This window comes from Acomys minous (assembly GCF_964271855.1).
Source record: "Acomys minous genome assembly, chromosome: 7".
Taxonomy (NCBI): domain Eukaryota; kingdom Metazoa; phylum Chordata; class Mammalia; order Rodentia; family Muridae; genus Acomys; species Acomys minous.
Genome location: NC_140488.1, coordinates 111,921,623 through 111,938,992, shown reverse-complemented (window position 1 = coordinate 111,938,992; position 17,370 = coordinate 111,921,623). Strand labels below are relative to the sequence as shown.

Below are 17,370 nucleotides of genomic sequence, written 5' to 3'. Positions count from 1 at the left end.
AAACTCACAGCGATCTGCCTGTCTCTGCCTTCTTCTTCTTCTTCTTCTTCTTTTTTTTTTTTTTTTTGGTTTTTCGAGACAGGGTTTCTCTGTGTAGCCTTGGCCATCCTGGACTCACTTTGTAGACCAGGCTGGCCTCGAACTCACAGCGATCCGCCTGCCTCTGCCTCCCGAGTGCTGGGATTAAAATCGTGCACCACCACGCCCGGCTTCTTCTATTTTTTTTTTTTTTTTAACAGACAGGGTTTCTCTGTGTAGCCTTGGCTGTCCTGGAACTCACTATATAGACCAGGCTGGCCAGCACTCTCAGAGATCCTCCACCTCTGATTAAAGGCATGAGACACCACTATCTGGCTGTTTCAGTTATTCTTTAGTGCTCTTTAGTTTATTTATAAATAGTGCCATCCAGTTAACCAGAAAAGTTATGATGATTTTATGATGTGAATTGTCCTTTAAATTAAGGTTTTGGCTGGGACAACAGCGTTGCAAACAATCTATAAAACATCTGCCTACAATAACCACTGAAACGTTGCAGCTTTCCAACTATTCAACGCATCCCATTGGAAATCTTTCTAAGAATAAGCTGTTTATTAAGCTTACCCGCCTTCCACAGTACTACATTGTAAGTATGCCGAGCATGACTGGGAACATTCAAGTTCAGTAATTCTGGATGTATTCAGAAAGCTTTCTTGTCTAATAAAGGAATTTTACCTTGTGTCTGACTTTTTTAAAGGAATTTTACCTTGTGTCTGACTTTCATATGGGGACTTTCTTTTTCTTTCCTTCTTTCTTTCTTTTTTTTTTCTTTTTTCCTTCTTTTTCTTTTCTTTTCTCTTTTTTTTTGAGACAGGGTTTCTCTGTGTAATAAGCCCTGGCTATCCTGGATTTACTCTGTAGACCAGGCTGTCCTTGAACTCACAGAGATCTGCCTGCTCTGCCACCTAAGTGCTGGGTTTAAGGGTGTGCAGTTCCACCACCTGGTTTTATATAGTGATTTTTCAACCCCGGGGTACAATTGAAGGAAGAAAAGAAGTCTCACCCTAGTGCCTCTGCCATTGTGAGGCCTAGCTTATTAGGGAGGCTCTTTTCATTCTAGACAATGAAGGCTTAGCTTCTGATTGGAATTAAGCATGTCTTTGGTTAGATACAAAATATTAGGTGTAGCTAACTATAACTATTATGAAGCTTTTGAGGTGTTTGGTGTCAAGACAAACTTGCTTGCTTTTTAGTTGTACGTGAAGCTTAAAAATAGGCTAAAGTAGGTTTATTTTCTCATTTATTGGAGGGCTACCCTTTTGTGGATGGTATGTACCTTTCAGTGCACTGTAAATTCTTCCTTTTTATATTTTCATTCTTTATAGGATTTTTTGAGATCTCTGAGTTTTCGTATCTTTATTTTCCAGTTGGGGTTTTTGTTTTTGTGATCTTTGAATTCATTATAATTATTTTTAAGAATTTACTATAGATATATTCTCACACTTAAAGAAGTTTCTTTGTACAACAAATAAATATTTTCATTGAAGATCTAAGGTGTTTGTAATTTTAGTTCAAGATTTTTGTTTGAAAAGAATAGGAATGGCCTGGTGGCATTCAGAGGAAGGATAGCAGGCTACCAAGAAGAGACTTGATACCTTATGAGCATATACAGGGGGAGGAGGTCGCCGTCAGTCACAGTCATAGGGGAGCAGAGTAAGGGGAAAATGGGAGGGAGGGAGGAATGGGAGGATACAAGGGATGGGATAACCATTGAGATGTAACATGAATAAATTAATAAAATATATATTAAAAAAAGAATAGGAATGGCTTTTTAAGGTTTTCAGTTATACCTTTTAAACATATTATCTTAAAGTGATACCAGTTCCCAGCTGATCTGTTGATCTATTGCTGACAGGGGTTTGATCATTTTATTAGTTTAAACCCCAGGTGTGGCACTAGATTGGACATGTATTGAAAAGCTAGGATTTCAGCTCTTGGTAAGTTGCATGAGTTACATGTGAAGCGATGGTGAACATACATTCATAGAGCTTTTTATTCAGCCACACCAAAAAGAAAGTTCAAGTAGGTCCGTACTGTTAAGTTTGTGGCTCTATTTAGCATCAATGAACATCCAGTGTTTACTGGCAGTATCCTAGTAGTAAAACAAAAATTTGTTTTAATAGTGTAGTTCAATCATGAATGTAGGTTACTCTTTTCCTTTATATTGTCACTTAAAGATACTATATTCATAAAGCAGAAAAGTTACTACAAGCATAGTCATTAAGAAGAGGCAGGAGGATGGCTGTGAATACAAGGCTACACAGAGAAACCTGTCAGAGGGTAGGTGGGTGGGGTCTGATCACTTTTTTTTTCCCTAAATAAACTAAGGTTCAGGTCTGTCCCTTAATTCATCACTGTTTAGAAAATACAAATTCGGGCTGGTGTACATGAAAACAGAGCACTCATACATAAACAAGTCTTAAAAAAAAAAAAAAGAAACCTATCTTTTAAAAAACAGCACAGAATTGTCTAGGAGCTGTGTGACGGTGGCATGTGCCTTTTATCCCAGCACTTGGGCCACAGAGGCAGAGTTGCTGAGATCGCTGTGGTTGAGGCCAGCCTGGTCTACATAGCAGAGTTCAGGACAGACAGTGCTACAATGAGAAACTCGTCTAGAAGAACAGGACAGAACAAAGAATAGGAAAAGATAGATTTCAATAACTGATCACCTTAGAATTTTTTCCCCCTGTCTATTTGTTGGTTACCTCTGCCATATCCTGAAATCTGTGCTTTTCAGTATCTGTGGTTTATTACTATTTGGGTGGTGCCAGATATGGAATCTAAGGTCTCGCATAGGCTAGGCAAGCAATTTACCATGGAACCCTTCTATTTTGTTTTCAGACTAGGTTTCACTAACTTGTCCAAGTTAACTTCGAACATGGCTTTGTAGCAATGCAGCCTTTGAACACGCACGCGCATATGTATGTTTGTGCCCCCCAGTTTTATATAGAAGTCAGAAGAGGAGGTTTGATCCCCTTTGATTGCAGTTTTAGATGGTTATGAGCTGCCATGGGTCCTGTGAATTGAGCCCAGGTCATCTGGAAGAGCAGCCAGTGCTCTTAACTTCTGAGTTATTGCTTAAGCCGCAGAACTTAAACTTGTAATCTTCATGCTTTAGCATGGGATTAAAGGCCTGACCCACCAGGCCTGCCTCAAATTACCTTCTTTTTGTATTGTATCGATTCTGGTAAATGAATACAGTTGTAACCTCTATCTCAGTAAGGATAGCGATTTGTCATGCCAGGAAGTATCCTCAGGCTCTATCTTTTTAAGCTAGATCTTCATTTTGTAAGGTGGCATAAAGGCTGGGAGCAGCTTACCTTCTAGAAACAAACAAACAAACAAACAAACAAACAAACTGTGTTGCCTAAGGCAAGGTCAATTTTTTTTTAATGTCCTCATTTCTTTCTCACAGAAATAATAGAGGTTCTGGCTCCTTGGTGGTCCTCCTAGGAGGCACTTGGGACAGCACTGGCGGGGTGAGCTTCACTTCGGTGCTGCTTAAGTTCACAGTGGACCTATGGCAACCACAGTTTTCAGTGTAACCTCAGGGCTTAGCTAGCTTTGGTGGCAACGTGTATGTAGTCCCAGCACTTGGGAAGTATAGACAGGAGGAAGCAGTTCAAGACCAGCTTGGGCTGCATGAGACTACCTCAAAAACAAAAATGAGAATTCATTTTCACTTGTTTCTCGGCGAGGGGGACTTGTCCTCCCTCCCCCCCCCCTGGCCACAAGAATTGAATTTTCAGGGTGTTTCGCAGGCAAGGCAGGCAAAGGGGCAGTTTTTTGTTTTGTTTCTGTTTTTTGTTTTTGTTTTTCAAGACAGAGTTTCTCTTTGTATCCCTGGCTGTCCTGGACTCAGTTTGCAGTCCAGGCTGACCTCGAACTCAGAGAGATCCACCTGCCTCTGCCTCCTGAGTGCTGAGATTAAAGGTGTGAGCCACCATGCCCGGCTAACAGAGCGATTTAAAATAGCTACCATTATAGAAGACCCAGTTGGCTTATATATATATATATTTTTTTTTTCCAATTTACAACAAGCAATATGACTATCAAGGATATTAAAACAACCAATATGACTGTCAAGGATAACTAATGCCAATAGTTTAATTACCCTATTTCTTGTGTTTTGTGTTTACAAAGTCTACCTGACGTAAGATGGAAAAAGTACAATGGTTCTTACTCTACTGGGTCTCATTTCTTTCTGATCTGGGCCATTTTAGGTTGTGGAAATGCTTGAGGTTCCCAATAAGCCCACCCAGCTATCGTACAAGTACTACTTCATGTCTGTGAGCACTGCAGATCGAGAAGATAGCCCTGTCATGGCACTGCTACTGCAGCAATTCAAGGACAACATCCAGGACTTGATTTCCTATACAAAAACTGGGAAACAGACCAGAACTGGTACTAAGCACAAGGTATGGTCACATAGAAGTTAGCACAGAATTTATTAGTAGTAATGTTTTTGCAACCCCTTCCCATTTTATTTTATTAAAATTTTAACAAATTATTACTACTTTGGTTTTTTGAGACAGGGTGTTTCTATTTAGCCCCAGCTTTGCTGGAATTCATTCTGTAGCCCAGCCTGGCCTCTTAACTCATAGCTCCTCCCACCTCTCCTTCCTGAGTGCTGGGACTAAAGGCCTGTGCCACCACACCAGCTCCTCTTTTAGTTTATTTATTCTTTTAAAAATACTTTTATTTTTAAATTTTTATTTATGCCTCTATTACTCATGTGTAGATTTAGCTGGTCTGTCACTTGCTATGTTACTTATTTTGGCTTCTAGATTCACATCCTCTGAAGTGCTAGGTTTATAGGCATATGCTACCATGCTTGGTATTTTTTTATTATTATTGTTGTTGTTATTATTATTAATATTATTGGTTTTTTTTTTTCTTCGATACAGGGCTTCCCTGTATAAGAGCCCTGGCTGCCCTGGGCTCACTTTGTAGACCAGGCTGGCTTTGAACTCACAGACATCCGCCTGCCTCTGCCTAATAAAACACCCTGCTGGTTTCATTATTTTTAAATGAGAAAGAATTAAATGCGGTTTTTAAGGTACAGAGCAGCAGTGAAAGTTATGCACAGTTTCTTTAAAAGACATCTTTGAGAGTAGGAGGGTGGTGCTTGAAATGGAACCAGGGCTTTGTGCACTCTAGGTAAGCACTCTATGACTGAGCTACATTCCTGGCCTTGGCTTGTTTGTTTGTTTTTGATGCAGATTTTTGTTATGCTACATTTCTTTGTAGCCCTGCTAGCCTCAAACTCAAAATTCTTCTGTTTCTGCTTCTTGAATACTAGAATTAAAGATATATACCTTTACATTTGACCAAATGCTTTTGTTTTAATTGATAATTATATATCATTTGCCACAAAAGACTTGCTAAACACAACATATTTACTACTACTGTCCTTGTGCCTGGGTTAAGATCTGTTAAAGCTGGGTGTGCACGCCCAGCACTAGGGAAGCAGAGGCCGGCAGGTCCCTGTGAGTTCAAGGCCTGCCTGGTCAATAGAGCAAGTCCAGGACAGCCAAGGCTACACAGAGAAACCCTGTCTCAAAAAATAAAAAACAAAACCCAAAAATTTGTTCAACCCTTTGTTGGGAAGTTGAATTTGTTTGGCTTAGCACCAAGCTTTGTTGTTGTGCTTCCATTGCCTTTGTGATTGCAATCACATGTAATCATTTTACACATTAAAACAATTATTTTCTAGTTGTCTGATGACCCATGTCCAGTAGAATGCAAGAAATCCAAACAATCAGGAGAAATGTGTGCCTTCAATAAAGTTCTAGCTCACTTTGTTGCTATGTGTGACACCAACATGCCATTTGTAGGACTTCGATTGGAGGTAAGTTGGAAATACTCAAGTGTTAACTGTTCTTTTGTGTCCTATTCTATCACCTCAAATTTATTCTTCTCTTTAATGCAAATTAAATTCTTCCGAATTAAAGAAAGTGCACAACTTTTCTTCTACCTCATAGTAAGAACATATGTCTCATAGGAGACTTTGTGGGTTTTTCTTTTTTCCCCACCATTTATCCTCCTGGTTTCACCCTCTAATAGTAGATAGGAGAGAAACAAGGATAGAGGGGAGAAAAGAATTAGAGAAATCCCCAAATCAATTTCTTTCCTTCTAATTTTTCTTTGACCACAGTTAACAAACAGAAATCAACCCTGCTAAACGACTAACAACCACTGACCCTGCCTCTGGAGGGAACGCACATTTATGTACCATCTGGAAAATTCCCAGAATTCCAAACATCACACAATCACAGGGAATTACCTGCAGCTGGCAAAACCTCTCTTCAGCTACAGCACGAGACAAATCCTAGTCAGCTGCTGCAGACAGTCCAAAGCAGTCCCATATTCCCACACCTGGAATTAAAACAAAAATACATTCTTATAATGTTTCTGTGTTTTAAAAGTAAGCAAAATTCTAAAATTGTCGATACATATGAGTGTTTAAAGTATTGCTCTCCAAATAAACAAACAAACAAACAAATAACATAAAACAACAAAAAAGTATGGCTCTTTGTTAAGTTGGTCAAGTAATGTGAGTTGTTTTGAAAAAGGGTCTCATGGAGGCTAGGCTGGCTTTGAACTTGCTATGTCAATAAAGATAAACTTAATCCCTTATGTTTTTGTTTCTACTTTTCTATGCTGTGGTCACAGTCATATGCCATTTTGCTGGCTGCCACCTCCATTTCTCCATTTATTGTTATTAGTATTATTTTTTATGTGTATTGGTGCTTTGCACCAGATCCACACTCTTCCTCTCTTTGTCCTTATCATTTGAATTGCTTATTGGAATGTCAGTTATTACCTTGGTGTTGGCACATGATTTTGAGGCAGTGCAATTCATTGCTATCCCCCGCACTATGCATAGCTGGGAATCTGCAGAAATGGATGTCTTTTGCTGGTGCACATGGGACTGATAGCTGCACACAGATAGATGTCTTTGTCCTCCTTTGTGATTACACGCTGCACACTCGGGAACTTTCTATAGTACTTTCTTGAAATCAGTCAAGCTCTTAAAAACTACAATTTGTCGTTCACCTTGGTAGATATGTTAAAACACAACTCCATTTACTGCTTATAATAATGCACCCAGAGCTATGACTAACCACATGCAATCTTCCTGGCAGTGCTTGTCTCTTTATTGATAGTAAGTTAGTTTTTGAACTGTTCCACACTTTACTTCCTTTTGTCTTTTTCGCCATTAGCTAGCTTTCTAATCTTGTAGGGCTAGTCAGATATTTAAGTCATTTGTAGAACAGGGCATGTAAAAATCCTGTCCTAGACTTGCCATTGTTGACTGAGCTCGAGCCTTTCCTCACTCCATCAGAGGACCTTCTTGTACTCCTTTCTATCTTGGAACTCCACCAAATAAGTTTCAGCCTCTGTTTATGTGTTTGCCTGAGTTAAGTTCCATTTTGATCAAACAAAATAAAACTACTCCTTAGTTTTTAGTTGCTTCATTTGGAAACACTTGAATTGATTCTGGATTACTTTTACCTTGTAGCCAAAAAAATGAGCTCATCTCCTGAATTTTGACGATTTCCTTCCTGTGGAGATTTTCTTCTAAGCTAATGTCTGAAGCGCCTCTGATTTGCTCTTGCCTTACTATAGTTTCCAAGGAAGTCTAATAATAAAGTGCTTATCATGCCTGATGTATTGTCACCTTGACAAAGACTGGCCTGAAAACAGATGGAATGAAAATAGAGAACGTGCAGAGAAAAGCTGGTTTCTTTTGTTTCCTAATGGTTTAATACTGCTGTGCTTTTTCCCTTTTCAGTTGTCCAACCTGGAAATACCACATCAGGGAGTGCAAGTGGAAGGCGATGGCTTCAGCCATGCAATTCGCTTATTAAAGTAAGCCTGTGTTCTGTGTCTAACTTAGTGCTGCACCTTGCAGTCACACTGGAGAACAGTTTCTCTCCTGTCCAACAGCATACAGCAGAGCCTATGGCCCATGTAGGTGATGGATTTCTGTGTTGAATTGCTGCGGTCCATGTGTGGTTCCCTTTAGCATATTGAGTGGTCATGCAGCGCCATCTGGCATTTTAGGGCATCGCTCCTTTTCTTCTATTTCACTTGTTTTACGCTTGATTTTTGTAAGGCCCTCCAGGATGCTTTGGGGTCACATAGCAGCGCAGCGGGGGCTAGTTCAGAAGTTAAGATGGAAATTTCCGAGTAAGCACCCATTAAACTCAGACCGAAAGGAGACGAGATTAGAGTAGAAGGCCCTCACCAGAGGAGGTAACTGCTAATGTGAATGCTTGGAGGTAGGAGAGCTCTCAGCATGCTGGGTCTGACCGTTCAACAAGGCAGGAGATAAGGCAAGATAAGCATGGAGCTGTAAGCTGGGAGGACTAGAACCTAGAGAGTTTCCTAGGCCTAGGAAAGATGCCTGCCTGCCTGCCTGCCTGCCTGCCTACCTTCCTTCCTTCCTTCCTTCCTGCCTTCCTTCCTTTCTTTCTTTCTCTTTCACTTCATTTCATAACACTTAATTATTTATACAGTATTCTGCCCGCATATGTGCCTGCCCACCAGAAGAGGGCACCAGATTTCTTTACAGATGGTTGTGAGCCACCATGTGGTTGTTGGGAATTGAACTCAGGACCTTTGGAAAAGCAATCAGTGCTCTTAACCTCTGAGCCCCTTAAGGAAAGTCTTTAATTCTGGCTTTTCTCCTCTATATTTAAAACTTAAAGGGAAAATATAAAGATTGATAAATTTATTTATTTATTATGTATACAATGTTCTGTCTGCCAGAAGAGGGCACCAAATTTCACTATAGATGGTTGTGAGCCACCATGTGGTTGCTGGGAATTGAACTCAGGATCTTTGGATGAACAGCCAGTGCTCTTAACCTCTGAGCCATCTCTCCAGCCCAAGATTGATAAATTTAAAGATATATTTTCCATATATTTTACCATTATTATGGTAGGGAGTTAAAAATGATGGAGGCAAAAATAAATAATACATGTCTTTATGGCTTATTAAATTAAAATCCTGTACTGATCTAATTCTGCAATTGTTCTAATGCATTGGATTTTGATAAACTCTTCTTCTAAGCATTTACTCCTATATGTAGTAAGATGAGTTGAACCTTCCAAGTTTTAAGTTTGGGCACATTTTCCTCTCTTTGCTGAAAAATATGTTCTTTTTTTATTCTACTTTAACTCCTTGAAAACCTGCTGAGTGGGCATCTGAAATGAAATCAGTTATACCACAGTAAGTTTCCTCAGTTGCTCTTGTTCACTGACCTGTGGCCTTAGCTGAATCAAGAGACCCTTGGTCGTTCAGCACAGATGAGGCACAGGACACTGCTGAGAAACTGCTCCTGATGCTTACTACTGAACCCGGGAGCAAACCTCTTCTCGCCTGGCTCACCCAGTCCCATGCAGTGAGTGGTTTTCCCCAGACTTTCAAGAGCTTTTCCTTACCCTCACGTGCTTCCTTGGCTTCCTATAGCTGAAGCCTGCAGATAGGCATGGCTCTCTTTTTGCAAGTCTCGGGACTTCTGCTCCTACTGCATGCACATATGCAACTTTTATTAAAAAAAAAAAAAAACAAAAAACTCTTTCCCCTTTTCTTTCAGCCACCCTTGGATACTGCTGTTACTCTTAGCTTCTTCACTCTAAGGCTTTAATAATGGTTTGTGATGTGTGTAAACTTTCCACAGAACAAAGGTGACATATATGTGCCCTAGGGGACTTTAGCCTAATTTCCCAGGTTATTCAATACTAGAGAAGCATCACCCAGGAACAGCTATTTAAATTAAACTTTTAAAAACTTTTTTGGAGGTTTTCACATAAGGTTAATCCTCTTTGTTCATTTTGTTCATTCTTACTTTTAATATTATTTTAAGATTTTTTTTCCCACATACAGTTGTTTCATCGGCATGGATGTCTGCACTGTGTGTGTGTGTGTGTGCGCGCGTGCATGCCCTTGAAGAACAGAAGAAGGCATCGGCTGGAGTTACAGGCAGTTGTGAATTTCTATATGGGTGCTGGGGGTTGAACTGCGCCTCTAGAAGAGTAACCAGTGCTCTTAACTGCTGAGCCTCCTCCCTCAGCCCGTAGTTCTTTATTCTTGTATATTGTAGTAGTTTTCTCCGATTCCTTTACAGGGATCTGGGTTTGTGTTCTCTACTTGTGCAATCATACTGGCATGATCAAAGTTGACTCTGTCTCCAACATTTAACACTAGCAACACAAACTAAAAATGACACGGGATGCACCTTTAGAGGTCTGCTGTAGTTAAGAGCTTAAGTTGAAAGGAGTCTTAAACTTACTCTAATTCTCACTTGGAAATACATAGGTTCTGTGCTTTCATTTTCTCATTTTCAGTTTTTTTGGAGACAGGGTTTCTCTGTGTAGCCCTGGCTGTCCTGGACTCACTTTGTAGACCAAGCTGACCTCAAACTCACAGAGATCCACCTCCCTCTGCCTCCTGAGTGCTGGGATTAAAGGTGTGTGCTACTGCCCCCAGCTCGTGATTTCGACTTCTAACCAGATGGATATGATGAAAAAAATCTACCTAATGTGAAAAGAAGATGTCTGCATTTATATTCTCAAACAAAAGATGAAATGTCCATCTGAATTGCCTGCTTTAGAGCAATTTCTTCTTTCTTTTTAGGGCAATAGTGTGAGACAGAGTCTCACTCTGCAGCCCAGGTTAGTCTTGAACATGGTGACCCTTCTCACTAAGCTTCCCAGGGCCTTAGATTATAGGCAGGAGCCTTTAGGCCCAGGTAGCATATGCTGTTTCTATAATTATTTAAAATAGAACCATCTGAGTCATCGTGATAGCAATTAAAGATATATAGTATGCAAAACTGACTTGAGGATGACACCAGGGATTGACTCTGTGGCTTCCTGCATGCTATACAAGACTTTTACCAACTAAACTACACCTTTAGTTCCAACTTTTTAAAAATGTTATTGTGCTGCTGTACCTCATTTCCCTGATTTGGTTAATATTTTATTGTTATTTCAAATGGAAACTTCATTTTCTTGGTACAGCAAATAGGATAAGAACACCATCCAGAGAAATGCACAAGTTGAATGTGGGTGGTGCATTTTTATTTACCCTGTACTCGGTAGGCTGAGATAAGCGGAAAGGAGTTTGTTTTTTTTAAAGACAGAGACTCCTATCATAGTGGACTCAAACTTGCTATGTAGCTGAAGATGGCCTTGAACTGATCCTTCTGATGTCACGTTCCAATTGCCGGGATTACAGATTTGTAGCACTATGCTGACATGAGAGTAAAAATTTAAATTACCTTTGCCTACACAGTGAGTGTAAACTCAGTCTAGCCTGCATAAGACTCTGTTTCAAGAAATGAAAACAAGTATCTCTATACAGAAGTATATAGATAACATAAAAAGGTAATTTAGTTTAACTGAAGAGAAATCTGTTTGTTATGACAAGAATGCCCAAGAAGTGTCACTTTGTCAGTTACTTATACATTTCAGCGAAAATAAAGTTGAACACATTAAGTAAAAGGCAGCTTGTAAAATTTTTCTTTAAATATAAAGCTCTAGTTCTATTAATTTGTATCAGATAAACACTATAACTAAAATTTCCAAATAACCAGAAAAAAAAACCCCATAACAAAACCAAAACACAAATGGGACAAAGCAGTCACAGTACATAGTACAGAGGAAATGAGTTGCTACAAATATAGACTGAGCAATCTATAACGTGGTATGCTCAATGCTAACCTCAACTTGTACTCAGCTTTTATCATTAGTATTAATGCCAAGCAAAACACATCACAGTTTGTTGAGAATCACATAGTTGTTCTCCCCCCCCCCATTCTGTGTGTATCCATCTGTTTATGTGTGGAAGGCCCTCTATCCATCCTTACATACTAAAATCTAGGTATATATATTCATACAATGAAAGATTTTTCTAGGAGGAATTTACAGGAAGTAGTCTGGGATATGCCCGCTAGCATAGGCTCTCCACTACAAGGTGCTGGAGAAAACTCAAGGGATGGCTCAGTGGAGAAAGGTATCTGCTGCCAAGTGCGTCTGTCTTAGTTTAATCCCTAGGATCTACATGGTGGAAGGAGAGAACTGACTTGTGCAAGTTGTCTTCTGACCTGTACACATATGCCATGGCATGTGTGTGCACATACTTACAAAATAAAATTTTTTAAAAACTGTTAGGGGCTGGAGAGATTGCTCAGAGGATAAGAGCACTGTCTGTTCTTCCAGAGGTCCTGAGTTCAATTCCCAGCAACCACATGGTGGCTCACAGCCATCTATAATGTGATCTGATACTCTCTTTGCCAGCAGAGCACTGTATACATAGTAATTAAATAAGTAAATCTTAAAAAAAATTTTAAAAAAGATTTACTTATTACTTATGCAGTGTTTTGCCTGCATGCCAGAAGAAGGCACCAGATCTCATTACAGATTGTTGTGAGCCACCATGTGATTGCTGGGAATTTAACTCAGGACCTTTGGGAAAGCAGACAGTGCTCTTATCCTCTGAGCCATCTTTCCAGCCCAAAAATAAATAAAGTTTAAAAAGAAAATATTTTAAAGTGTCATCTAATTCTGTGGTAGCAATCTGTTCCCAGAACAGTACCAGTATTTGGTTAAAAAAAAAAAAACAAAAAAAACAATTACTACATTCTGATTCAGTACCAGCAGTATCCCTCCATTATAAGCAGTCAGGATGAGAAATTAGTGTGACTACTGGTAGTAGGGTTAAATGTTTCAAAAATGGCTTGTCTAAATAATACATGGCAAAATATCTCATCCACTATGATTGTCTGGATCTGACTGTAGCAGATTTTACATTGGGTTTTTATATGGCTTCTAAACAGTCCCCGGCTTTCAATATGGATGGAGAGAGAGGCCACTATGGAGCAGAATACCAAAGCTGTAAGTGAAAGATAAATCTATAAAATAGTTCCAAACGTTGCCATTTATTTATTTATTTATTTATTTATTTATTTATTTATTTTCTATTTTTCCTTTTTTAAACTTTGATCCACACATACCTGGGTCATTTGTTTCACAAGTTCCTTTCAATATTGCCTTGCATTCTGGTCTTTTTGCTCTTTGTATGTTGGTTTGAGACAGTGTTGTGTAGCTTAGGCTAATCTTGAACAGATTCTCTTGCCTCCACCTTCCTAGTGCAGGAATTGCCTCCTTAATTATAGGCATTATAAGCATGTTATCAAGCCCAACTTGTGTAATGCATTTTCGGGTGTAACAACTTCGTTTTCAATGCATTTTCTCTACCACTGTTAACTTTCTAGAGTTTGTTGTTGTTGTCGGTTGTTTGTTTAATGGATATAGGGTTTGTTTGGGTTAAAGTTGCTCAGGCTGGCCTTGAATTTGAGAGCCCTCTCCCTTGAGTAGCTGGGATTACAGACTTTCCACCATACCCAAAGAGAAGTTGTGTTTTTTAGGGAATAATAGCCTGTCTACATAGTTGCTTATCAATAGCTAGCCAGATCGCTTGTATCTTGATTTTGTCCCCTACCAAATTCTACAGTTTCATAATAATTGGCCCTATATATCTCTACAGATTCTAGAAAGATATCCGATTTTTTTTTCTGCCCCTTTCACAGCCCCTGCAGTAAGTGGCACACTATCTTGTAGCTGCATGCTACATAGATTTTTCTCGGTGGCGGTGAAGCGATTTTTTCCCCTGAGGTAGGGCTTCTCTGTGTATTTTCCCCTGAGGTAGGGCTTCTCTGTGTAGCCTTGGCGATCCAAGACCAGCTTTGTAGACCAGGCTGGCCTCGAACTCACAGAGATTCACCTGTCCCAGCCTTCCCGAGTGCTGAGTGCGCCACCACTGTCGTGCCTCCCCCTCCCCCTGCAAGGTTATAGGTGCCAGTTACCTTACCTTTTTTTGGTGTTTTCCTTGTTTTGTTCCCTCCAGAGCTGAAAGCCGAACCCAGGGCCTTGCGCTTGGTAGGCAGTCGCTCTATCACTGAGTTAAAATGCTGAATTATGGAGAAGCAGCGAGGCGCTTTTTCATGGCAGTGTCTGTTACCGGCGCTCTGGCAGTCACTTTCTTCCTGAAAGCCTGCCTTCCGGTTCCTCCCACCTACTTCCTTACCTGCCCTCGAGGCTGCTTATCTCTGTCGCCATCTCTGCTGAGAGCTCCCAGCAGCCGTAGCTCAGGGAGCCAGGTATCTGGCCCAACCCTTCCTCTGCTGGCGGTCCACCGCTGAGGTTTCCCTGCAGGAGCCCAGTGGGCATCCTAATCGTTGCCCAAACTGTGCGTCAGGACCCCAGCCACCAAGGCTGCAGGCACATGTCAGCGGCTGACCCTCAGGCTCCCGCTGCCTGCCGGCTTCCTGTGTCTCACTCCTGTCCTCATCTTCCTGATCTTTTTCTTCTTGGCTAACTTGATAAGAGTGTAGCAGATGTATGTTATCTGGTGGTGTTTTTGTTCCCACCAATAGTTTTAAACCTTAGTCAGCAAAGATACGAGGATTACTTCAGTTCCAGGCCAGCCTGGACTATCGAAAAACGGAACAACAAAGGAAAAACCTCCATGTTGAAAAGTTGTTTAAAGCTTTAAGGAACATAAGGCAGTGTTTGGAAATTTTTCTCATTATCACTAAATAAGAAATAAGAGTCAGGAGTGCTATTGGTATCTGGTAGGTTGAGGCTACGGAGGCCCAAGATAGCCCTCCACAATAAAAAAACTAGCCAGTCAAAATTAGCAATATTGCAAAAACAAAACAAAAACCAAAACCTGAGAAGCCCTGTTGTAGATTTTCTGAATAAGAGAACTGAAATAAGTTTCTGTATTTCTGGTTACATACATTTTAGTGTTTTTTTTTCCTTTACATCAATAATTATGGAATCTGAGAGCCCCTTTATGAGTTGAGAGATACTATATAACTAATATAGCACATGTTATTTCATCTATTCCTGAAGTAACAGCTACAATATTATGATCTCATATGTTATATATGATAAACAGTATGTAATACTCTAGAAGGGAAATAGGTGAGGTTGTGTTGTTGTTGATGGGGGTTTTTGTTTGTTTGTTTGGTTGGTTTGGTTTGGTTTTTGGTTTTTCAAGACAAGGTTTCTCTGTGTAGCCTTGGCTGTCCTGGACTTGATTTGTAGACCAGGCTGGCCTCGAACTCACAGAGCACTGCCTGCCTCTGCCTCCTGAGTGCTGGGATTACAGCTGTGCCATCACACATGACTTAGGTAGGTGGTTTTTATTTTTTTATTTTTGGTTGGTTTTTTTTGTTTTTTTGGAGATAGGGTGTCTGTGTAATAGCTCTGGCTGTCCTGGAACACTCTTTGTAGATCAGGCTGGCTGTGAACTCACAGAGATCCACCTGCCTCTGCTTCCCAAGTACTGGGATTTTAAGATGCCAAACTATTGCTTTCCTTTTGCATGTTTGACAATATCTGTGTTAAATATGTTAATACAAATTAAGCTCCATCACGAGGGCCAACTCTGCAAATGACGAAGATGATAAGGGGAAATAACCCAGAATTTTGTTAAGGTACTACTGGCTATGATTAAGATTTGCTTTTGTGCTGGGCATGGTGGAGCACGCTTTAATCCCAGCACTCAGGAGGCAGAGGTAGGCAGATTGCTGTGAGTTTGAGGCCAGCCTGGTCTACAAAGTGAGTCTAGGATAGCCAGGGCTACACTGAGAAACCCTGTCTTGAAAAACAAACAAACAAACAAAAAAGATTTGCTTTTGCTCCCAAAAGGGGAATTAACATATGCATGTCTGCTCTATTAGCCACATATATAGTTAATCCTCTTTCGTCAGTGACTCATAAAAGAAATTCTTCTGTTGGTTTTATAGTGGGGGGAAATTGAGATTAAATTAAAGGTGGCTGTCAGAATTAGTGCATGTCTAGAGCCCTTATTTTTGTACTGGGTCATCCTGTCTTTAAAAATGGACTTACAGGTATACATACCCCTTAGTTTTTTCTTGATGGTGTTCTAGATAGATTTTATAGAACTAGTTTTCTTGATTTTCATACTCTAGAATTAGAACACTTTTAAAGTAACAGTATAGATAAAGACAATTGTCACTTTAAAATGTTATAATGAGCTAGAGAGTAGTGGGGCATGCTATTAATCCTAGGCAGAGGCAAGTGGATCTCTGCATTAAGGTTAGCCTGGTCTACATGAGTTCCAGGATAGCCAAGGCTACACAGAGAAACCCTGTCTCAGGTGGGGCTTGGTGTTAAAATGAGAGTCTTAATATAAGTTTATGTGAACTGATGTGGGTTAAATATCAAGTCCTGGGAACGGCTTCTTTGTGAAAGAGTTCTAGAAGACTTGTTGGACCTGAAGCTATAATATCATACCTTGTCGTCATTTTTACTTTGTGCATTGTCTTTGTGTGCAAGATACATTTTATATGTTGTCTTTCATCACCAGAATTCCTCCCTGTAAGGGAATAAATGAGGAAACCCAAAAGGCCCTGGACCGCTCTCTTCTTGATTGCACTTTCCGATTACAAGGTAGAAACAACCGCACATGGGTGGCAGAGTTAGTGTTTGCAAATTGCCCACTTAATGGCACTTCTACCAGGGAGCAAGGTAAGATCTTTCACACATTGTTTTTGCATATTTCTAGATTTTTAGAGTGGTATTACTATCAGTCTTTTTTTTTTAATCCTATAGGACCATCCCGACATGTTTACCTGACATATGAAAATCTGTTGTCTGAACCTGTTGGTGGTAGAAAAGTAGTTGAAATGTTTCTTAATGACTGGACTAGCATTGCCCGATTATATGAGTGCGTGTTGGAATTTGCACGTTCTCTACCAGGTACCAGTAGTAACCTTTCTTTTAAATTAAAGTACCTTCTTTATGTAACAGAAAAAGTAAAACAGTACGTTGTTTAAAAAAGAAAATAGTTGAAAGCATATCTAAGAAATACTGTCTCCTTTACCTCAGCCTACAATTTCTTTTCTCCAGAGAAAATAACTGGTAAGTTTCTTTTATTTCTAGAAATATGGCCATATAGACAGGCTTGTGAGTAATATCCTGGGGTGTTTTCCTGTATAGTACTCATCTACTGCCTGCATGTGAGCTAGTAAGCATTTTGCTGTGCCAGCATGTCACCACTCTAGAGGACCTATGAGAATGGAGCCAGTAAATGAGGCAAATTAAAATCTCATAAAATAGCCAAGTTTACTAAGGGCTAAGAAGAATCACAAGTAAAGTGCACAACCACATAGTTAGGCCACACGTGGTAAAACATATTTTTGGATTGGGCGTATAAACAAATAACAATAGTTATAATGAACAATTTGAAGTAAACTCACTCCTGTCAGCTACACCTGGAAGGAACATA

The 17,370-nt window shown here is 39.9% G+C and overlaps 1 protein-coding gene across 4 annotated transcripts in view; it reads left to right on the top strand.

Annotated features, from left to right (window-relative positions):
* MED14 (mediator complex subunit 14) overlaps positions 1–17,370 on the top strand; it is a 96,931-nt gene that overhangs the window by 47,306 nt on the left and 32,255 nt on the right. For all 4 annotated transcript variants that reach the window (XM_084790802.1, XM_084790803.1, XM_084790805.1 and 1 more), the window contains 6 exons: positions 463–622; positions 4,260–4,454; positions 5,753–5,887; positions 7,835–7,911; positions 16,450–16,610; positions 16,695–16,841. In XM_084790802.1, coding sequence (XP_084646928.1) covers positions 463–622; positions 4,260–4,454; positions 5,753–5,887; positions 7,835–7,911; positions 16,450–16,610; positions 16,695–16,841 — 875 coding nt within the window. The remainder of the gene's footprint in view (positions 1–462; positions 623–4,259; positions 4,455–5,752; positions 5,888–7,834; positions 7,912–16,449; positions 16,611–16,694; positions 16,842–17,370) is intronic.